Raw genomic sequence first — 25,016 nt, forward strand, 5'->3', positions numbered from 1 at the left:
GTGACGACGACCACTTAAGTGAAAGACAATGACGCGATAATTTCCTGCGCTATAGAGAAATTGTCGTGCCAATGTCTGGATGGTTCGTGTAGGGTGTTACGCTGAAAGTTTAATGCCCCCTCCCAGGGGTTCTGCGTCAGTATCTTGGTGGGTTAGGCTGATAAAAAATAAATAAAAAACAGAATGTCATGTTGAGCTAACCTGTCATTATCTCAGCCACGGGCTATTATGCTCCCCAAGACAGATTAAATGTGAAGTGTCATCGGTATTTCATTAGATGTGGGGTAAAAATAACTTGTAAATGGCTCCTTATTGTTTTCTCCTGCAGTTGCTTTATGTCATAGGAAAATGGTGATTAAAAAAAACAGTAGGTTAATTTAACTGGTCTCCCATTCTGATCAGCTAAATAGTGCCCACAACACCTGTAAAACCAGCCAACAGTCCAGATAAGGGCAGGTTTTTTTTTTTTTTTTTTTTGGTTATTTTTTTTTTTATATGAATAATGAAGTTCCTGGTAATGGACACATGCAGCCTAAAGCTGTCAATATATCTCCAGTTACAAATCTGTTGTGTGGACCTGGTAATGGTAAACCCTACATAATGGGGACCGACAAAGATAGTGATTTTCGGCCTTTTTTGTCCCCACGAGGAAAACAGTTTATAAATCATAAGTGTGTTTTTGAATATGTAAAAATGTAGAAAGTTTTCTGTAAGGGTTGTGTTTAGGTGTAGGATTAAGGCAGTTTTTTTTTAAAAAAAAACTGTTTTTTGGTGTGTGTGTGTGTGTATAATTTTTTAGTACTGCAAAACAAGTATTTTGATTCAAATAAAATGACTATAAAAATGGTCACAAAACCCCACTTAGTGGCATACTGCACACAATTATGAAATAAGGAGTTCATATATTGCAGACAGTAAAAAAGGCATTAAAAGTGAAAGCTTAAAACTACCTAAAAGCTTAAATGCCACAGCGAAGAAGGTACAATTAACTCTGTCCATCAATATAAAGTACTTGGTGCAGATGTATAACTAGGAGAAGAATTAAGAATTTTTTAGGCCAGTATAAGCGTGATGAAATTACTTGGCACTTTTCAATGATATCCACTGTTAATTTCACATCTCTCACCCAGCAAACAAATGTAGAATGGAAGTTCCTGCAAAGTCCAAGCATGTCATGCCATGGATATAGGAAAAGCCTCAATAAAATTGAAATAGTGTTAATTAGGCCTACATGGCAAACACTGTTCATGCCTGCATTCAATGACACTGAAGGAGAACAACATCCCTGGTAACCCCCTAAAAACCTGTATTGTTCTGTAAATCAGAAAGAGCAGATGTGCTTTGATGCTTGTGGTTTCACTTGGATGGAAAAACCAACAAGTGAACAATGCGTGCATGCAGATGAGGCAATGTGCATGCTTTTCTGTGAGTATCATATTGGGATAATATTGAGGGATGTATTTAAAGATATTTCAGGATAGCAAACCCAGATAGCAAAGCCTAAAAGTATGGATAAGACCTCAAAGGCACTGTCAGTTTTGTAACCGGCAAGGTGGATTTCTCATGCTGTCGTTTACGTCATCATAATGGCTAATTCATGAAACGAAGTTGAATGTCAAAAGAGAAATGTTAGGTTAATTATTTATTTGAAAGATCTTGCAAATCAAAGTATACTTTACATATATGTTGCATTAAATCTTTTTTCTTAATGAACTAAAATATTTGCAAGATATACCAATGTGTCACAATTGGTCTAAAACACACATACACAAAAATATATATATATAATATATATAGGCAAACTAGACCTAACTGCAGACAGTATTACCCTGCAACCAATAAAATGTAATTCATGCAAATAAACACAGCATCACTTTCACCACTAGATGGAACTATTTGGTTTAATTTGAAGGTTACCAACCACATTAGGCTACACTAACTAGTCTGGTAGCCTTTCTGTTGATGAGAGGACGCCAGTTTACAAGGACAAAAACGTCCATATGGGACTTATGGAATAATAATAATAAAAACCGATGATAATAATAAAAGCCCAGTCACAGCTGATTATGGTAATGTTGATAATAATCTGATTTTTTGTAAAAAAAAAAAAAAAAAAAAAAAAAAGCATTTATTTGCAACATTGCAAATTGCTGTAGGCCTACTGCATTATAAAAAATCACAATTAAAAGGACAATTGTTAATCAGGATATTACTTGACTAAGAATATTGCCTCAGTCCTAATAAGCAAACTGAGTAGGCTAACTTTTTCAGTTCAGATTAAAGATGAAAAGGTCAGAAATGAAATGATGTCAACACAACTCTACCCTATAAAACATCCAGGTTAATTGTCCCTGCATTCGCCATTCTGTTTGTGTTTTTTCTGCAAATGTTGCATGATTGTGTCCACAAACGTGCTATACACAATCACTTATATTAATAATGTATTTCAATGCTTACTAGAAACTCCTGTTTCTACCACACATTGCTGATGTGTGCAGCAAGACTTCTCGGAATCAGGTTTGATCATGAGCTGAACTGGGTGGGCACTCACACACCAAGCACGGAAACGCATGATGTCAACAGCTGAATATTATAATAAAACTCTTATTCAATAGGAGCGTCTTTAAATATTAAGACAGATCTTGAAGATTATGAGGAGCGCATAGGTAGCCTATCTATCACCGCAGTGATGATTCATGAGGGTGGCACAACAACAACAAAAAATCCACTAAATGTTCCAGCATTTCGATACTCGCCATAATAAAGTAATTTTAATACGTGGTCTTGTTTCGATTATGATCTCAGATCATTAACCAACCGTAGATTTTCTTTATTCAAGTGCGTAAATTAATTGTTAATATGAGTCGGATCGTTTCAATGAATCAGTTGAACCGGTTCACATAACCGATCTTTCAGCGAAAGTTTCACAAACCAGATCGAGGTCCGAGAATTTCTCGAGTCAGCTCATCAAAACAAAACCTCAAGTCACACATTCAAAAGGGATTCGGATTAAGCGAAAAATAACTTTTTGCCAAACACCATAAAAGTTACAAAAAAGATTAGGAAATAGGTTATTTCAGCTTGATAGTGTTGCCTTCTGTGAATATCTAGGTTCTAAAATAAATACTTCTGAATCTGAATCAAGGCTGCAACAAACGACACCCAGGACACATAAAATAACACTTTATAAAAAAAACGTAATAAACGGTGTTAGAGCATAATATGCTACGCCGGAAGTACGTATGTGACGCAATTGCGTCATGACGTAAAAGATTCCCTGAATCATTTTTGGAAATGATCTGTTCAAAAGAGCCGATTTGGTGAATCGTGCCGCTGTGAAAATCGCAAGGGCTTGTGGGATTGACGGTCACAAAAAAGCTCAGCTCACCCTATTAAAGCAGTGTGAAGTACAAAAAACGAGATTATATAACGCAAATGTTGTTCCATACCGAAACCTTTCAGAAACGCGCAGCAATATGGTCAAGCTTTGAGAGAACACTTCCCAATTTTTAAAAAAGAAACTTATTTTTTTCCGTTAAAAAGAGCGAATAAATACCCCGCGGTGGGCGAGATAATCGTGGTGGGATCATAGTACGTTCTGCAACTCAAATGTTCAATGTTGCAGCTGGCAGTATTATTCATAGGTATTATTACACGATTTGAGGAATCAATAGGACACAGGCGGTCATGTGACTGCGCTTACATCTCGGGGGGGTGGGCAGCAACCTCTCCATGTTACTGCTGTATTCGGCTGGGGGAAAGCCATGCATTCTCGATCATTTTAGAGCAGTGCTGTCATGAGGGCTTCTTGCACCCATGAGCAACGTTTTGCAATGCTTTTTGACAGCACTGCAATGTATTCCTGAGTCCCTCTTTCATGCATACTGATGATGTCTGTCATTCTAGGTTATGCTGTGCATGGCTGAATTTGGTGGTGCAACAGCAAGAATCATGGCTGGCCTTCTTGCTTTTGATATTTGCCTTTGCTGCCCTGCTGAGAAGAAGAGCCCTCACATGCAAGCTTTTAATTGAGACAAAGCTCTTTCTTACAAAAACCCACAGGTAGGTCAGCATCTGTTCTTTGCTCTTTGAATTGATACTTCTGATAGCTGTCATTGTGGAAGGCCAAGAGGGTTGCTGATAATGGGGTGTAGTGTGGAGTAGGCTTGGGCGGTAATACGGTAATATCGTATACCGCGGGATCTAAAAATGGCAACGGTATCAGTTTCAATATCGTCATACCGTCATAAAAAAAAATCCAATGCACTTATATAGGAGAAAAGGATTAAATATTAAATATAATTTATTTAATGGCTAAAAATGCTTATGTGTGGTTGTCATCACGTGACAGTGTGGAGGAGAAAGAGTGGGGGAGAGAGGGGGAAAGATGGCAGGTTGCGCACCGAGTGACCTGGTCTCGAAGAAGAACACGACTTCTGCAGTTTGGCAGGGATGGGCATTTCAAGCAAAAATAATATTTGAAGATCGCCTGGTATTTGATTATTATTCGAAAATCGCACCCCTCCACCATATGCACGCACACATGCATGTAGGCTACACAGCTATACAGCAGAGCGGTGTGACACTTATTAAATAGGTTATAAGTAAAAAAACTAAAAAAAAACTCATTTCTTTTCATATTTATGTTTAATAATATAATGTTGTTATTTTTTTTTTATTTCATCTATGTTGATTATATGAAAAGGAAACTGCATGAGATGAATAAGATAGGATCATAAGATGCCCAATATCGGAAAACATTTGGAATGGGTCAGACATGATTTTTGACCACTTATTACGTTTTGTTTTGTAGAAAGCCTTTCTTTAAAGTGAATTTCGTTTCGCATAAATTGTATCTTCATTTTAATCAATGTTTCATCAACGAATTGCCTGGATTAATAAATAAGAAGGATATATATTAGACAATATAAGCCGGCGCGTGAACTGGAGCGCGTCTCCTAAAAAGAACGAAACTCAGCGTATAAGATAGATGCCTTAAATATCTGAGAAGTGTATATATATAATAAGCTTGAAATGTCTACTTTTAAACAAAACAATTAAAAACTAAAAGAAATGGCCTGCTCTCTGTAGGCTAATTCATATGAAGTGTGCATTTCTATCTATGCGCGTTCACTACTGCGAAGATGCGAGTCTGCATCGTAAACTTTATCTGTGCAGCCACTGACATAGAACGTTTTTTATTAATAAACAATTCAAATGTTTCATGCATAATTACTTTTGCCGGTTCTTTGTGCCAAGCTTTATGCGTGCTTTGAGATGCAGAATAGGCAATATATTACGAAAACGCTCATTATGGTTTAGCATTCTCTCCTATATATATTTAAGTAATTTAATCAATATAAATATGTGATTAGACTAATGGCTTAAATCAACTACTACTAGTCAACTAGAAAAAAAAAAACTTTAGTCGTGCACGGGCAGCCCTACTTCACATGTTTTCTAACCAGCATGTCACTGCGGGCGTTCTGAGCGCGCGCCGCTGAGTGGACTGGGCGAGCGGCGCGTGATCTTCAGAAATGCGCTCTCTGCTCTGGAGGAAATATTACCACTCCGCTCACATGCTCTGGTGTGAGACAATGTGCATCTTCTCCTGTTGTCTGAGAGTTGATTGACAGCTTTTAGATGCATTATTGGCATCGCCACCCTCTGGTTGAACGTGTCACCACCGCATCAGAACAAAAACATGGGGATTTTTTATAGACAATAATCCCACAACCTATTCCATATTCTATAATAAAATCAAATAATTGAATATTCGAAAATTGTGACTCATCCCTGCACAAACCAACAGTTTGGTGATGCCGTCTGAGCCTTATGTCATAATTTTTAATTAGTCACGCGGTAATACCGTATACCGCGGTAAAATAGGGAGGAGGTTTGACGGTATCAAAATTTGGATACCGCCCAAGCCTAGTGTGGAGAGTATACATTACATGCATTTATTTACCATAGCATTGCTGCCGTCATGGTTTACTGGTATGATTGGAGGTTTTCATTCTCTGGACGTTGAATCTGTTGGGTTTTTATGCAATAGCTACATGCATTCATATATTCTTCTCATTCCAGAAATCATCAGAAGTGAACCTCCCTGTAAATAATTCAGGGTCCAGGGCTAAAGAATCCTCTGGTAGGCCACAACGAGCAACCACCAATGTTTTCTTTATATAACACGAGAAATGATCATCATTTTCTTCGAATATTATTTTTTTAATATTCCATTACAGTAGAAATATCTCCATTTTTATTTAAAGTCAAGATGAAATCAAAATGGACCCCGTTTACTTTATTGGTAATGATCCTTTGAGAAAACGCCTAGATTTAATGAAAATGTATTAATATATTTATATAAAGTAATTATATTTAATCGAAATGATGCAACTTGCTCATCCTGTGAAACGATTTCACTGCTGATGTCATCACTTAGGCCGTGCAAAGCTTTAAAAATAACTTTTTAGGCATTGTGTTTTTGTAAACTCGCTTTCGGTTTGGCTGCATACTGGTACGTAACGCCGACTTTTCACAATACAGTCAATTCCCAAATGGATAAAATCGAGTCCCGTCCTGGATTTTTTCTCATTGAATATTGAATATTCAGTCAACAATATTGTTTGTAATAATTAATTATAGTTGGAATATAACTATCCATTTTTATTTAAAGTCAACAGGAAATCAAAATGGACCCCATTTACTTTCTTCATGCATGTCTTGCTTATGTTATAAATGATTTTTGGACACAAATGTCTTTGTAATATTAAAGGTGCATTGTGTAATATTTAGGAGGATATGTTGACAGAAATGCTATATCATATACATAACTATGTTTTGAGTGGTGTATAAAGACCTTACATAAGGAACCGTTATGTTTTTATTACCTTAGAACAAGCCATTTCTATCTACCAGTACATACACCGCGGTCCCCTTACACGTTAAGTCGCCATTTTGTGCCACTATGTTTCTACAGTGGCCCTAAACGGACAAACTACTACAGAGCGCGTTTCGTCACTATGTTGTTCTTCGTGCAAAGAAGCTAGCTAAAGTCAGCGAATAAAACACTGATACAATGATGAACAAGTAACAATAATATTTGCAATAACATCATTTTACTGAAAAATTAAGCGAACATAATTTCTTAATTTATCTTTGTAAAGAAACCTCATTGCTTAACTGGCTACTCTCTGGTGTCTCAGACGACGACATCTCTTCCTGTCGTCCACCATAACGTCTGTTGGTTGCAATTCGTAACCTTACCACTATATGCCGCTAAAATGATCACACTGCACCTTTAAATCAAAATGCTGTAACTTGCTTATCCTGTGAAATGACTTTACTACCGATGTCATCACATCACATTTTTGTAAACTCACATTTGGTTCGCCTGCATACTGGTACGAATGAATGAATGAAATCTAAATTAATATTGTTTTACATGATGGATATACATCAGATTAGGGAAGTGCCATAGGTTGCAAATGGAAACTCATGTTGACTTTGAAGAAAAAACGGAATTTGCTTTGTGACTCATGAGTTCATAAGTTCATGGGTTAGTCTTTCTAGTGTTGGTAATAGCATTTGGTTGGTTTTGACTTTAGTATTTTCTGCTTTAAGTGTCTCAGATTAGTTTGTTTGCTTGGCAAAGGCCACGTAGAAGAAACAAGAACATCTAGTGCTTTCTTTATAAATGGTGCGACAGGGTCAAAATAAAGAAAACATCCACAACAATTGAATGATTATTGTAGATATACATTTTAATTCTTAATTTCATCATAATTCTTTGGGGATTCTTCAAATATGCCTGAGCCAATAGGATTGAATGTTTCTGTATGCACATGCATGAAAAAACAACACGCATACATGATTCGACTGCATTCTATCTTCAATCTAGCCAACGCCACCATGGGCCTTTGTTCTCTCAGCAAACGTCACTCCAGAAGAGCTTCCCTTCTCCCCTTACACCCCTCCTTCCAGTCCCGTCTCATATTCCCTCATTATTTCTCCACCTCTCCACTGCCTGTTTCTCTCGTCACTCTGTCTTTCTCCTCAAATCTGTTTGTCTTCTTTGGCTGCAGCAGCTGGTTGCAGTCTTGAGCCAGAGTCTCATCCCGCATCCCCCCTCCCCCCCACGAGTGCACGCAAAGACAAAAGGCCAGGGCTGCTTGTCAGAACACTGCCCCCTTCCTCCCTGCGCTGCCGTGCATCTGCAGAGGAGAGAGTGACCTATAGAACAGGAACCAGCAGGCTCATAGTGAAGAAAAAAAAATCACACTCATACAGAATGGGGCCTGGCTGGACTGACGTCTTGCATAAGCCTTTCCAGGAAGATTCCCGGTAGTAGGGCCGAGGAGAAGCGGGGTAGGGCAAGAGCCTACTTTTTCCCTGTTTGTGTGTCTCTCTGTGTGTGTGTTTTTATACGTGTCACGGCCTTTGTTTTCTCTCTCGTTTGGCAGAGACCGGACACGGTTGCCCAGGGCTGGAGGATTAGGGGACGAGCAGCTGATTTTAATTGACAAAGATCCGTGTTTCTCACTGGTTTTCTGGGGAAAACACGAGAGGAGGAAGCAGGGACACTGGCTAGAAGAGAGGAACAGGGACCATGGAGAGAGTGAGGGAGAGAGAGAGAGAGGGAGAGGGGAGGCAGAGAAGGAAGTAGAAACAGTCCAGTGCTGCAGAATGGGGTAAAAGCGAGAGGCACAATCAAAAAGAGGTCAGGTACCGAGCCTGTTTAAATTCTACTTGCTGTCTCTGTGTCTTGTTTTCTTCTGTCAGGAAACGGTGCTCATCTTGTGGTTTTGGTTTACACAGTGCTTGTGGTTTTCCTTTGGAATGTGCATCTGCTTTTTGTCTTTTCATTTTTCCTTCTCTCATCCATCCATCCATCCATATAAACCAGCTCTGAGCCTCTGGTGTGCATGTATTTTTCATAAACGTCCTCCATAGTCTGTGTTTCTCAGGCCTAGCGTTTGATTCAGCTCGGCAACGTGAATTGCACACGCATTCTGAACACAAACCTCTTCGATAATATTAACACACACTCTAAGCAGGAATATTTTGCAGGAATATTGAAGATTTGATGAAGAAACTGGCAGCTCCTGTGTCTCCTGTGTGGCTGCACTGCAGCACACACATTATGCAGGGTGACCGGAACCGGCTGAAACCGGTTTGAGGCAGACGAGGATGCTAGGAAACAATACAGTCACTGTGCTACAGGCAGATAGCTGACTGTTTCATGGCAGCCAAAATGGCAAAGGGGTCTTCAGGAGTAATACAGCCCCGAGCAGGGATGTTAGAAAGACAGTCTTTACACACCGTGAGACGGTTATGCACGTCAGGGTCGGGAGGCAGCCATGAGAACTGAGCAGATTTGGTGACCGTGGGTCACTATGTGCTGTTATTCATAGTGGTCACCATCCAGAATGGTCTTTGGCGTGCCGTCCCGTGTCCCTCCTGGTGGATCGTTTCTTGATGGGCCCTGCCTAGTGCAAAAAGTGGATTTTTTTCCCTTCTGCTGTCAGGGAGAAAGGAGGAGGAGGAGGGTGGTGATGTTTTGTTGTGGAGGTGGTAAAAGGAAGGAAGGAAGGAAGGAAGAAGAGAAGCAAAGCAAGATTGTGTGCTGTAGTTGTCGGAACAACGAGGGTGAGGAGTGGCTCATTTGCATGTTTCCACTTCTGTATGTTTGCATGTGTATGTGTGTGTCTCTGTGTTCACTTTTATTATGTGTGTGATATTCTATATTGTTCAAATAATTGGACTACTGTGTCGTACAGTGGCCTGATTTTAAAGGCCTCGGATAGAAACCCGAGAATCACAGTTGTTTTCCTGTGAGCGGCACCCTCATTTTAAATCAGGCTGCTCAGCTGTAAATGTGTTTAGGCCCCATACTGGCTTTAACAGCTTAATGTCTTTCATTAAAATACTCTAGTCCTTGTGTTATATCTTTTTCTGTCTTTTGTTTGCTGCTCCTCTGCTTACATGCCTTACCACATTGGCTCCATTGTGTGTGGGGAAGGCCGTCTTGGCCCTGCATACCCTGTGCGTGCAGATGTTATTAGCTGTAATGGAGGCAGGGCTGCAGTGCTGCTCTCTTCCATTTCAATAAAAGCAGCAGTAGCTGGAGTAATGGGGGGGGTAACCCTACTAGCACAACACAGCTTTATTTTCCTTTTTTCTTTTAATTAAATTATTCTCTTACCACTTTAAATATGCCAAAATGTTGATGTTCATATGTTGGTTGATTTTTAGTTAGTGCTGATATTTTAGAATCAACCCAAATCTGTTTTTGTTGTTTGTTTTTTTGCTAAATGTATTATTCACACAATGTGGTCTTCTTAAAATTAAAATTATTTTTTTTATTTGATATATTCCTTATTTTATAATTTACATATTTTAGTCCTTTATTAATTTCTTTAATAATTTGTAACTGTTATTCTTACATTTTGTTGTTGTATTTGACAAATGTATTCATTTATCATCAATATCTCTTTTATTTATTGCTTTTATTTTTTCCAGATTTGGTCCTGCATACTAGTGCAAAAATTGCTTAGGCTTATTAAACAGTTTTCTGTTTCTTTATTTTTTTAATGTTTAGATTATGTTTTACATGTTGTATTTGGGGCTTTCTTAATATTTTTCAGCACCTTTATATACTGTTTTATTTACTGGTAGACTAAAACTCCTATACAGTATGTCATGTCCAAATAATTCACATTTCCTTTCTTATTTACATGTATTTAACTCAATTTGTATCTCAGTAAGAGTTGCTTTTTATGGTATCAATAGATATTAGCATGATAATATAATGATTGTAATGTGCATTTTGGTGCATATATTTTAAATCGTTTTAATGCCTTGAAAAAACATTTTGCTGTGGTTGTGGTCATTTTATATATTGCATAGTTCAACGCAAGAATATAATGTTAAAGACAAGAATACTGGCAATTTTTTATATTTGTAATACAGAGTGTAATATAAAATGTCTTTCCCCTTTTTTTTCAAAGGTGTTTAGCTCATTCTTTTAAGACCATGGGCGACATGAAAACCCCAGACTTTGATGATCTACTTGCAGCCTTTGACATTCCTGACATGGTTGATCCCAAGGCTGCCATTGAGTCCGGCCATGATGATCATGAAGGACAACTCAAACACCATGCCCACCATGAAGAGGATTCCCATGTCTCGTCTGGTCCAGATGTTGGGGTTAGTGTTATTGTTAAGAACGTCCGGAATTTTGATACCACTGAACATCACTCAACATCTGTCGAAAATGGACTGCACAACGGTTTCTTGCCTGTTTCACCCAACAATAGATACAGCGAAGAGAGTGACAAGCTTCAAAAAAGTGAAATCCATGGGATGGCAGGAAATATCTCCACATTCAACCAGTTTAGTCCCATCTCTAGTGCCGAGGAGTTTGATGATGACGACAAGATTGAAGTAGATGACCCTGCCGACAAACAAAGTAATTTACCATTTAGACCGAACCCTCTAACCGGTCTGAGCACAAAGGCTAAAGAGCCTCGTTCTCAACTCACTAAACCAGATGGTCCATCTAGACCAAGAACAAATGGAAACTACAATCATATGAAAGTTGAGAATAGTACCACTAATGGCACAGTGGAACACTCAAACCTTTATGACTCTCGAAAACCAAGAAAAACTGAGGAGCCCTCCAAAGAAACCTCCAGATCCCAAGAAGCAAGTGAGCCTGGAGAACCAGTCGTTGAGTTGAGTGCGACCAACCTCTCCCAAGCCAAGGCCAAATCATCTGCAAAGCTCTCATCCTGCATCGCTGCAATTGCAGCACTCAGTGCAAAGAAAGCTAACACAGAAGCAATGTCTCCAGAATCCCTTGCCACACCTCAAGACTCACCCAGAGAGGCTAAAGAGATCCCTAAGGTTACAGAGAAATCACCAGAGCAGGAGTCAGCTCTGGAGCTTGGCAAGAAGATGCTCTTAAAACAACCCGAAAGTCCTTGCAGTGTTACCAGTGAAAGTAGCAGCAAAGGATCTCCAGCATCTCCAGCAGGATCCATACCAGTCATTCCCAAAGTCCGCATCAAAACGATCAAGACATCATCAGGGCAGATTAAGAGGACAGTTACCAGAGTCCTGCCCGAGTTTGATCCTGATGTCTTGAAGAAAGGTATTGATTCTTCATCCAATGTTGTCTCTTCTCTGCTGTCCACTCCAATCTCGACTTCTGTTTTCTCATCTCCCACCAGAACAACTTTGCCAACCAAAGTAGTAGCTACTTCTGGAGGCTCTGCCATTGAGGTAACTAAACAAATGACCATCAAACCCGTGGCCACTGCCTTCTTACCCGTCTCAGCTGTCAAGACTGCAGGCTCCCAAGTAATTAATCTGAAACTTGCCAACAATACAACTGTAAAAGCCACTGTCATACCGGCGGCATCCGTTCAGAGTGCCAGCAGTGCCATCCTCAAAGCTGCTAATGCCATTCAGCAACAAACTGTCATGGTGCCTGCTTCCAGCCTAACAAACACCAAACTTGTGCCAAAGACAGTCCACCTAACTAACTTAAATCTCTTGCCTCAAAATCCATCAGCAGCTGAGCTCCACCAGGTCCTGACTAAGTCTCAACAACCCATCAAACAAGCCATTTTGGCCCAACAACAACAACAAAAGAAAGTGTCTCGGGTCCAGGTCCTAACTAGCTCCCAGAGCTCAGTGGTAGAGGCCTTCAATAAGGTTTTGAGTAGCATTAACCCTGTGCCAGTTTATGTACCCAATCTCAGCCCTCCAACTTCTGCCTGTATATCTTTACCATCCCGTGGCTACAAGTGCCTGGAATGCGGTGATTCCTTTGCCCTAGAAAAAAGCCTAACTCAGCATTATGACCGTAGAAGTGTTCGCATTGAGGTCACTTGCAATCACTGCGGCAAAAACCTGGTCTTCTACAACAAGTGCAGCCTTCTGTCACATGCTAGAGGACACAAAGACAAAGGGGTTGTCATGCAGTGTTCACATCTTATCTTGAAGCCAATTCCAGCTGACCAGATGATCCTAGCGCCATCAATAACCTCCACCGCTCCCACCTCTTCAGCTAATCTTGGATCCTCCATTGTGGGAAGTCAAGGGAAGGGAAACCCAACCACAGTGATCTCCGCACCCTCTTCAGCCCCCGTTGTTGCTGCCATGCCACTGGATAAGGACACCGCCAAGGTCTGCAAATCAAATCTGAAGTGCTTGGAGTGTAGTGAGACATTTCAGGAAGAGTCATCTCTTGCAATGCACTACCAGCAGGCTCCCGAGTCAGGTGGACAGGTGGGTGTATGTATTATTTGTGAAGAGTTTATTTTGTCCTGGCCAAGACCAGAAGAGGGTAGAGTCCAGTCTTGAGTACTACAACACTGACTTCCTCTTTTATTTACAGAAGTAGTTAAAAGTTGTGTTTAAGGAATAGTTCACCCAAAAATAAATTATTTCATTAATTACTCACCCTCATGTCTATCCAATCCCATAAGACTTTTGTTCATCTTCGGAACATGCAACTACCACTTTGACGATTTAAAGAGTTCATAAAGAGATCGTAAAAGTAATCCAAATGAATTGAGCGGTTTAGTCAAAGAAGAGACATGATCGCTTTATATGATGAACAGATTAAATTTAGGCTTTTATTCACATATAAACATTCATCAACTCACACATTAGTTGTGCTAAACAGAAGCTCAAGCTCAAGAACCAATGAGATTCATTCAAGTGTTATGCAGCACGTTTCAGCTTCTGCAAGAGGTTTGTTCTCGCATGTCAAGCATGTTCGGTTGAGCTTCTGTTTGTTCGCTGATCAATGTTTACATGTGAATAAAAGCCTAAATTTAATCTGTTCATCATATAAAGTGATCGAGTCTCTTCAGAAAATTAGGATGAAACCACTCAATTCAATTGGTAGTTGTGTTGCTGTCTATGGAGGGACAGAAAGCTCATAGATTTAATAAAAAAGATCTTAATTTGTGTGCCGAAGATGAACGAAAGTCTTACGGTTTTGAAACGGCATGAGGGTGAGTAATCAATGACAGAATTTAAATTTTTGGGTGAACTATCCCTTTAAAGACTTTAACAATTTGCTTGTGCTTTTCCTTCAACTTAAACAGAAAACCTGCACCATTTGCCAAATGCTACTGCCAAACCAGTGTAGCTTTGCTTCCCATCTGCGGATCCATCAGCACAAGTCTCCATATATCTGCCCTGAATGTGGAGCTATCTGTCGGTCTGTCCATTTTCAGTCCCATGTGACCAAGAACTGCCTGCACTACACACGCAGAGTGGGCTATCGGTTAGTACTGCATTACTCTTTTTAACTGTCAAGGCCAGAACAATCTCCATGATTCATAGAAATGGCCTTATTTTTCATGTAAAAGATGTTTGTTTATTTATTTATGCAAAGCAAATTAATACAAAATGGGGGATTTTTAACCTCAGCCGGAGATCAGCAAAACTGTAGTTATTTTCACTGACCACTAGGGGTGTAGCAATGAATGATGCCACAATATATCACAATTAAAAAATGCCGCAACATACATTGAGGATATGACAAATTGATTGCAATTATAAATCATGCATTCTTTTACAAGAAAAAATTATAATGGGAGTATCGAGTCACGACTTCAATGTCGTGTATCAGGGTTCCAGACTGCGACCATTTTTTGAGAATGTGCGAGTTAAAATGTCATGTGGTCGCATTTGTGCGAGTGGACGCTTGAGCAACAGAACGCCGTTGTATCAGCTGCTGCAGTCCGTAACTTATGTTCAAAATGAACGAGTAGGCTACATCATGAATCCATTTTCCAAACCGTGTTTTTGACTCATTCTGAATCACTACGGTACGCCTATAATAAGTGTTAAATATTCAGACTATTTTATCCTGGGGTCGTCTCGGCTGCGGAGTAGCCCATGCAGTGCCTGCGTGACTCGCCATAGACACACTGATGGTGAAACGCGCCAATTACGAATTCACCAATTAAGGCATATAAAAATGATAAAAATGGTCTCACGAAACACAGAGCCCCTTCCTCCTACGTCTTTTCAGCGGTTATATTTTCCTCTGTCGAGCGATTACTCTCATGATCGCTCGACAGAGGAAAAGGAAATTATTATAAAATGCAGAAGGTAAGGAGTGTGAGATTTCTGCTTGTTGTTACAACTATAAACTTTGATAACGAAAAATCTGTATCAGTTTATTATAATACTCTAATCTTTTAAAATGTAATGCATACATTTGAATGTTTAATGATTTTTAAAAGATAGAAAGATGATAATAGACAGATAGATAGATAGATAGATAGATAGATAGATAGATAGATAGATAGATAGATAGATAGATAGATAGATAGATAGATAGAATATGATTCAAATGTAAATAGATAGATTGTATATAATTCAAATGTAAAATGCTTAAAATTACAGATTAAAATTATTGTCTAAAATCCATGAAAATCCTGAAATTTGGCAATGATAATTAATATATTACAGGTATTTCTGCTGCAACCCAGAAAGCCTTTGCTAGCCTTGGTCCATTAAAACCACTATTCATCGGCATGCATTGATTAATCCCATGGCATGTAGCAAAAAAAAAAAAGGTGCGACCAAATCATATGCTGGTGCGACCAACTGAGAAAGTTGGTAGCACCAGTGCAACCAGTGGAAAAGTTAGTCTGGAGCCCTGTGTATTGAACCAAATTGTGAGATGAGTGTATCCACCCCTACTGACCTCATTTTATTCTTATTTCTGAGTTGACTTAAAAGCTCCTATTTATGCATAAAACATGTATTGAAATAAAAAATAAAAAAGCTGCCTAAGTGTTTAATTGGTTTTGAGTGGAACATGAAATGAGGGCTCGTCATGCTTTCAAAATGGCAATCACAGAGCTATTCACTGTTATTATTCCGCCATTCACCCATGATTGATGCCGCATTAAAGGTGACTGGCATCGATTATGGAAACAAAAAAGACGGTTAGGTTATATTCAAGAGTAACACTTTCTTTTTTTTCTTCTTTGGCCATAGCTGTGTTCACTGTAGCATCATCTTCGCTGACGTTGCTGCTCTCAAGTCACACATTCAGGGGTCCCACTGTGAAATCTTCTACAAATGCCCAATCTGCCCCATGGCTTTTAAATCGGCCCCCAGTACACATTCCCACGCCTACACCCAGCATCCAGGAGTTAAAATTGGAGAGCCTAAGTGAGTCATCTCTCTATAAATTTACAGAATTTATAAAAGAGTGTGTGATTCATCATATCTTCTTTATCCAGTTTCTATTTTTCTTTCTTATTGGTTTGAAGGTGGAAACTTTTTTTACTTGACATATGAGTAAATAAAAGACATGAAATATTGATTTGAGTTGAAGTAATTGTATTTTGTGAGAAGAAACACTGTGACGTGAAACCCACACAGCTGTGTTTCTTGTATAATGGGCTGTTATACAGTTTGAGCAGTCATTATAGAAAAATATTTGACCTCAGAGTGCTACGATATACCAATCAGAAACAAGTATTTCATAGATCTGTATAATATTGTTTATTGCAGATGAAACTGTTGGATATTTATGCTTTGTTTTTTCACTAAGGTAAAACACTATCCATTTTCAGTGTTATTTTCCTATCGTGCAAATGCACGCATGCACTAAACACTGCCATCATTCTGACAAAACAAGCTTGCAGTAATTCTTAGTAGTAGTAGAGTGGAGAGAAACTCAATAGGTGTGTCAAATCGCTTCGTTTAGAACTCATACGCCACTGACCTTTTCAGGTGCAGAAAGAAATTATGCTCGGTGGCTTTAATTACTGTGCCCTCTATTTGAACTCGACCCCCCCCTCCCCCCGAAGAGGCCTGTCATCACTTTTAATGAAAAGGCCAGATGGTTTGTTTGCACTTCCTGTGTTACCTGTATCTATGTTGGAAACATGATCAGCTGTTTTATTGACAACGTGAGCGTTTAATGCAGATGTCAGACGCATAAATGAGCTGACAAGTTTCCGTATGGCATAATTCCTTCAACACAGCATTTACGCTTTAGATTTTTAATGTTGTTTGTTTTGTTCGGCCTGAGCTATTTAACCTTGTAATGAGAAGTAGGAATGTACACCTAGACAAGTAGGAACAGGCAACCAAATATTTTAGAAAGTACTCTTTTCATTGGCAATGTATTATGTTTTGTTTTGCAGGCTGATCTACAAGTGTTCCATGTGTGACACTGTTTTTACCCAGCAGACTTTGCTCTACACGCACTTTGACCAGCATATATCTAATCAGAAAGTGTCTGTCTTCAAGTGTCCAGATTGTTCGGTGCACTACGCCCAAAAGCAGCTCATGTTGGATCATATTAAAGTAAGGGGGTAAAATCAATTTTTTTAATTAATTGTCATTTGCCATAATAAATTGTATTAACAGGCCATTAAAATATATTTCAATTAAAATCTTATATATATATATATATATATATATATATATATATATACATTTTAATAAAGTAAATTCATTTAAATTTAAAATCTTGAGTAAAATGTTTTAACAGTTGCCATTTTATTATTATTTAATATGAACAATTGTATTTTTAAAATATTCATTAATTTAAAAAATATATTATAATATTACACATTTTCTTTTTCAAGTCCCTGCATGGCACCTTAAAGACCATCGAGGGCCCTCCAAACCTGGGCATCAATCTCCCTCTCAGCTCCAAACCTACTAATTCCATGAGCCTAAATAACAACAAGGAGAGTGGCTCTATCAACAGCCTCGAAAAGGGAGAGAAGAAGCCAACATCCTCGACAAAGAAGAAAAGTAATGGGACAGACCTTCCCAAAAAAGTCCCATCGTCCACCTCCTGCCCTGGCTGGACTTGCATGGAGTGCGACCGCTTGTTTACACAGAGAGAAGTCTTCATCGCGCACATGAAAAGAGAGCATGGGAAGGTAAAATATAATGAGAAACAACTCTAATTATTATTACAAATTCGCTATAGGAACGATCTGAAAAGCTCACATTATGAGCTTTAATTCAATGTATGTACATTATTACACACGTATAGGCATTATTATGATCAATCTTTTTCTTTCTGCTACACCAGCAACTGAAAAAGCATCCGTGTCGACAGTGTGAAAAGTCCTTCAGTTCCTCTCACAGTTTATGTAGACATAACCGAATCAAACACAAGGGTCTACGGAAGGTCTACTCATGTCTGTGAGTATCATGTGTTTCTGGACCATCCATGCTTGTGAACTCAGTTCTAGGTCCCTCATGCCTGGAGGGGTCGTTCACTTTTCATGCTTAAAACTCTTCATTTTACTCTAAAGCTAATCACAAACCTTTATGAGTGTCAAACAGATCTCTCTTGGCTTTTCGCAGACACTGTCCAGAACCTAGTCGCACTTTCACCAAAAGACTGCTGCTAGAGAAACACATTCAGTTGATGCACGGCATCAAAGACACAGAGGCCAAGCTTCCAGCAGATTCCAGCAGCACAGAGGCCACCGTGGGCAGAGAGCAGGTAACCAACAGACAGACTAGCACATTTGCATGTGAATTGTCTGAGAATGTTTCAAATGCATTAGACAGATGTACACTACAGTTCAAAAGTTTGGAATCCGTAAGATTTTTGTAGTGTTATCGAAAGAATGTGCTCATCTAGGCTGCATTTGATCAAAAATGCAGTAAAAACAGTAATGTTGAACTTGTGAAGTATTATTACAATTATAAAAGAACTGTTTTCTATTTTAGCATATTTTATTTTAGCAATAAAAAATATTTAACATTTTTTAATGTTAAAAACATTTTTATTTTGCTTTTTTTGGAAACCATGATACATTCTTTGATGAATAGAAAGTTCAAAAGAACCGCATTTATTTGAAAATGAAATATTTTGATCAATGTAATGCATGCTTGCTGAATAAAAGTATTCATTTCTTTAAAAAAAACTTTAGTGTATATGAACATGTAAATGACCTTATGAAGTCATAGTCTTTTATGAGAGATGCACAATATATTGGTACCATATTGTATATTAGATTCTTTTATTTATTTATCGATATAGGTCAAAATTGCATATTTAATTGTGCGCGCTAATTTTGAGATCTATTAAAATGCTGTGATGCCTTAAAAACCATTGATTTTAGATTTAAATGTTTTTTTTAAACAATGACTGGCTAACAAAATACCCGTATTTTCCGCACTATACAGCGCACCGGATTATAAGGCGCACCTTCAATGAATGACCTATTTTAGAACATTTTTCATATATAGGGCGCACCGGAATTATAAGGCGCATAAGATACTGCAGTCAAACGTTTGACTGGGTTTGCGTTATGCATACACTAGATGTCAACAAATGTCAACAAAACAGTCAGATAAAGTCAAACTTTATTAAGCGTTCTGACAACTCCGTTCACTCCCATGGTAACGTTGTTCAAACGTTAAAGGAAAACTCCGGTCAATTTTAACATTGAGCTCATTTTTTGTAAATTTGGAGTGCTGTCAGTACAGATAACAACGACAAAAACCGGTGTTGCCTACACCGTGTTATCCTCTTTTTAAAATTTGCACCCTGTTGACTTAAACGGGACAAGTTTTAAACCTGCTTTTAGCCTCTTAACAACCTTAAAGGGGTCATATAATGCCATTTTTGTACAAGCTAATATGATTCTTTAGGGTCTAAATTAAAAGTTTGTAATATACTTTAATTAAAAATTCTCATTAGTATTGTAAGAAAACAGTTATTTTACCTGGTCAAAAACAGCTCTGTTTTCAGCACGCCGTTTCAGTGCATATGACTTTAAATGATCATGAGCTGTGCTCACTCCGCCCCTCTGTTCTGTGCGTACACGTTTTTAACACAATAACCATAACGCGTTGTTCATTATAAACGTGGGATTATGAATTAAATTGAGAACGTCGTACATAGAAAACATCCAGTAATGTACCCTGAGTGTAAACCTTAGACGCATTCATCGTGAAGCATGCAAGCGATTTGCAAAGATATAAATATTAATATAAAGGTTAATAAAACGTTACACTCACTTCAGTTGTTCTAGAGAGGTTCAGCAGGAACACGAATAGCTGGTACCGATCCTTTATTATTCAGGAGCAGCTTCTTAGCAAATCCAGCTTTATACTGATCCTCGTTTATAAAGCAGTCTGGTGAGAAATGATTCGCGCAAACATGAAAGCATTGACGTTGCTCGTGGGGAATATTCCCTTCGAAAACAAACTCAGCCACTGCGTCTTCAGCGGTTCAGATTTAGGAACATTAAAATGACTGCTGTGTTCGTTATTACACCCAAGAACAGAACACCACAATCGCTTAGACGCCATTCTGCTCATAGACAGTGCTCCAGCATATCAACAATGGCCGAGCCGGTCCGCGCAGACTATGATTGACAGCTCTCACGAGCGAGGGCGGGTCTGTGTTGAAACCCGGCTGTCATTCAACAATCGTGGGAGCGGCGTGCGAGCTTGTGACGTCACACGGTCGAACGGCTCGATTTGAGGCAGGGGAAAACATATAAGGAGATTAAAACAAAAACACTGGATGGATTTTTATCATTATATGATGGTTGTGTACAGGCACTGCCAACACACATTTCAGTACAATCAACTTGAAAAAGTGCATGTACCATTATATGACCCCTTTAATGTGTCATTACAAGTGCACAGCCATGTGAGTGAACACGGTGAATCTGACTGCGGTAAATGTGAAAGATATGAATAAAAATGATGTTTATTCAGCCAGCTCACATACCCGTATTTTCTTCCTGTTTTCGGTCGAAGTCCACAGTAGGCGATTGTCGAGTGCGCGCGCGCGATCATTGGTAACTAAGCAACAGTGGAGACTCAGACTGTCAGCTGTCAGCCGAAGACGGTGCTGTGTGGTGTTCTGAGAATATCAGCTCAAATGGATAGTTCATCCGAATCAGATGTTGAACACACGGAGGAGGTTTGATCGCGCGAACTCGACAAACAACTACTGTGGACTTCGGCCGAAAACACGAAGTAAATACGGGTATGTGAGCTGGCTGAATAAAGAGATTATTCCTGCCTTCGTGAAAGCTCGGATCACAGTTGAGACTGATATATCAGCCCAGGCATCCACTATCCATTGGCAGATAGTGGCGTAAATCGCCCGGCGCTGTCTCCCCGTCTTGGTGAACGTGTGTTCACCATCCATATATAAGGCGCTCCGGATTATAAGGCGCACTGTTGTTTTTTGAGAAAATTAAAGGCTTTTAAGTGCGGCTTATAGTGCGGAAAATACGGTAGTATATACTGTGTATATATACACTGAGCAAAATTATAAACGCAACACTTTTGTTTTTCCTCCATTTTCCGTGAGCTGAACTCAAATATCTAAGACTTTTTCTTAGAGATGCACCGATTACAATTTTCTTGGCCGATCCCGATTCCGATTTTTCCTTGAGTTTGACCTGCCGATACCGATTTTAGCCGATTCCGATTTAATTTTTTCAAACTACTTTACAGCACACACATATTTTAATTTTCTATCTTCTCTTTAATAGAACATTTTGCATAGAACATTTTTTGAACAGATAATCACTATAAAATAGAACTATATAAATTACTCCTGGTGTGGGAAATTCACACACAAGAAAGTGCAGTGTTATGGAGGAACCATTTCCTTTTCACAACCAATATCCAACTACAACAAATTTTATATTTAGCAAACTAAACTTCTGGATGAAAACAGTTAATGACAATAAAATAATATATAAATAACAAATAAAAATTAAATAAATATTGCCTTGCAGTATAAAGAAATTTCTCTCTCTCTCTCTCTCTCTCACACACACTCACACACACACACACACACACACACACACACACACACACACACACACACACACACACACACACACACACACACACACACACACACACACACACACACACACACACACACACACACAGGCCTATTGCAATCACTTGTACATCAATGGCAAGTTATATTTCTCAAACAGTTCTTCTCTCATCTGACACATGTCCAGCCAAGCTAAACAGGACAAGTGGAGCATGTGCAGGGAAACGATTGGGAAATAATAAAAACAAGTTTAATTGGGTAAATATTTTTGAGTCTTCATTTTCTTTTCTGACATAGCCTAGCCTACTTCAGTTCTTGTTAGAACACACCAGACTTGCCAATTCTGTGCATTTTGGGCACTTTTTGGATGAAATCATATTTATTTTGTCCATCAAAAGTGTGCTTTCACTTAAATTGAGCGCAGCACAAATGGACTCGATCGGCGCCGAAACCCGCACTTCACTGTTGCTCACGCGACGCTCCTGCCCGGTGTGAATGCACTCATTTAGAGTGGAGTTTTATTGTGGCCAGCCTAAGGCACACCTGTGCAATAATCATGCTGTCTAATCAGCATCTTGATATGCCACACCTGTGAGGTGGATGGATTATCTCGGCAAAGGAGAAGTGCTCACTAACAGATTTAGACAGATTTGTGAACAATATTTGAGAGAAATAGGTGTACATAGAAAAAGTCTTAGATCTTTGAATACAGCTCATGAAAAATGGGGGCAAAAACAAAAGTGCTGCGTTTATAATTTTGTTCAGTGTATATCTGCCATCCATCTGCATGAAACTAACATGAACATGAAATTATTATCAGCTTATCATTATAAACCAGAATTTTTAAATTTCAGTGCATTCTAAATATTTTAGCATTGCATGAAGCATTGTTGTTATTTTGTATCCTCAGTTACCCAGTCCTAAACGAAAGCACCACTCTGAAGATGAGGATGCCGAGAGGGAAGAGGAAGTGGAGGAGGCCGGAGGGGACGTGACTCCTGGTAAGCGGTCCAAGAGCTCATCCTCACAACCTCTAAAGAAGCTAAAGATCAATGTCTTCAAAACACACAAATGCGCCGTGTGTAGCTTCACCACCGAGGACATCGTGAGTTTCCACGAGCACATTCCTCAGCACAAGACCGACGTTTCGTCCTTCCAGTGCCGTGAATGCGGCCTGTGCTACACCTCGCACCACTCCCTGTCCCGACACCTGTTCATTGTGCACAAGTTGAAGGAAGCCCAAGGACTCGGACGCCACAACGGTCAGCAGGAGAACACGCCCAACCCAGAGGCCAACGACGGCATCCCAGATACTCAATGTAAAGTATGTTCCAAGACTTTTGAAACGGAGGGAGCCTTAAACACACACATGCGGACACACGGAATGGCCTTCATTAAGTCCAAACGGCTGAGCACAGCTGAGAAGTAAGAGTGAGGCAGTGCCCCCTAGTGGATGGATGATGGTTTGCAAGGAATTATTTGTTTGTATGTTGTCATAGAGAACGTCTTGTATTCCTTCACTCTGGCCTCTTTGTATGCTCATTTGTTGTGCATACGTATACATATATATAAATATACATATATATATACAAAATGTATAAATCTATACACACAGAATGTGTGTTTAAAGATGTGTAATATATTAAAAACTGATTTATGTGTATTTAATTATCTATGAGAACACATTTTGTATACTTTATGATAGATGTTTGTATGCGTGTTGGATAGACCTTTTTTATAGATTTTTTTTTATTTTCTATTTTAGACTGTTCTCGTTGTCTTCTCGTGGGAACAGATACTGTCCAAAACAGTCTTGGGATGCACTTTCGGTCCTAAATCCCGAACTGCTGCTAAAAAAAAGTGCACAGAATGTCACAGTTACACTTCTCAATAAGACATTTTGCACTCCAAAAGGACAATCAGTCCACAACTTACAACACAAGCAGGAAAAGCATCTCCTAAAGCAGCCGAAAATGGCATTTGACTGAAGAATGGGTCATGGAATTGAGCCTGAAAGCTTCTGTTCTTGTCAATTAGTTGTCCATTCAAATCTACGTACTATAATTTAGCACTACGGAAGAACAAGACATGAAAGTAGTTCTTTAAATTTATATATCTCAGCCACTGCCAAGAGGTCGTGTTGAATCAATATGTGCTTTTTTAACTTTAAAGTGTCGTCACACCCGGACGATTCTCCTCACTTCATTTCTTCTCAGGCAGCTTGTTCCAAATCATACCTTTGAGTTATTTTTGATTGGATTTTGTATTATTCCCATACTACAGTGGGTCAGCTTTGGCCTGTTATCAAGAACCATATTTCAAATGAATGCCCATTTCATTTTGAGGTTCTTTGGGAAGCTTTTATTTGTCATTTGAATCCAAAGCCACTTTGCTCTGCAGATATGTGAAAGTATAAATGAATATGTTCATTCATAAGTTTCTTTCCTATTGTACGTGACACCCCACTCGTAGTTTTCTCATTCATGAAATCAGTAAATCATAAGTGCTTATATACTACACATTGTGGTCAAGTGCCTCCGGCGCTCAAAAGCCAAATGTAGATTTGACATTAACGTCCTAATTTTTTTTTTTTTTTTTTTTTTTTTTTTTTGAGCAGCATGTTCTGGAAAATTCTCAAGTATAATGTTCCACTCACTCACATGCTTGGTGTGATAAAAGTGGGGGCAGGGGGGAGCAACAAATGCTGCCTTCACTATAAATGAATGTTTTGGTCAAATGTGAATTGAGCTGTACAAAAATTTTTTGTGCTTTTTTTTACCCCTCCAACTCAGCTGTAGCATTTCATTTCAACGTTTCATTCAGTCGTTCTTTTTTTATTTGTCATTGATTCCATCTCGAAACGCTGTATTTTGCTCTCCTTTTCCTTTGGATATACGAGGACGCATATGTGCATGAGAGAAGCCATTCACAGTGGTTGTTCTGTTTTATAGAATGTCTTGCTGATGTTCGGTAGACCTTGTTCTATGTTTGTGCAAAAAAAAAAACTGTTATCATTAATAAATGATACATAAACAGGAATATTCAGTTCACATTTATTTGTATTGCGCTTTTCACAATGCATATTGTTTTAAAGCAGCTTTACAGAAAATGCATGCGTCTTCTACATTACAATTTAGAGTGATCTGTTATCAGAAGTGACTGTGTCCAAGTT

At 38.9% G+C, this 25,016-nt stretch overlaps 1 protein-coding gene across 8 annotated transcripts; it reads left to right on the forward strand.

Annotated features, from left to right (window-relative positions):
- Window positions 1-3,729: 3,729 nt before the first annotated feature.
- Window positions 3,730-23,507, forward strand: znf532 (zinc finger protein 532). 8 transcript variants are annotated; one of them, XM_056258310.1, is made up of 11 exons: window positions 3,970-4,062; window positions 6,088-6,148; window positions 8,466-9,651; window positions 11,013-13,299; window positions 14,127-14,308; window positions 16,039-16,215; window positions 17,199-17,361; window positions 17,646-17,948; window positions 18,104-18,216; window positions 18,382-18,523; window positions 22,755-23,507. In XM_056258310.1, exons 4-11 carry the CDS (start codon window positions 11,038-11,040, stop codon window positions 23,271-23,273), a joined length of 3,861 nt encoding a protein of 1,286 aa, XP_056114285.1. In that variant the 5' UTR covers window positions 3,970-4,062; window positions 6,088-6,148; window positions 8,466-9,651; window positions 11,013-11,037; the 3' UTR covers window positions 23,274-23,507. The 8 variants fall into 8 exon arrangements, with proteins under 8 accessions (XP_056114283.1, XP_056114285.1, XP_056114289.1 ...); XM_056258314.1 differs by lacking the exon at window positions 8,466-9,651; XM_056258309.1 differs by lacking the exons at window positions 3,970-4,062; window positions 6,088-6,148 and adding an exon at window positions 7,803-8,370.
- Window positions 23,508-25,016: the final 1,509 nt, after the last annotated feature.

The sequence above is a fragment of the Rhinichthys klamathensis genome, unplaced genomic scaffold (assembly GCF_029890125.1).
Source record: "Rhinichthys klamathensis goyatoka isolate OS25496 unplaced genomic scaffold, OSU_Roscu_1.1 h1tg000150l_1, whole genome shotgun sequence".
Lineage (NCBI taxonomy): Eukaryota > Metazoa > Chordata > Actinopteri > Cypriniformes > Leuciscidae > Rhinichthys > Rhinichthys klamathensis.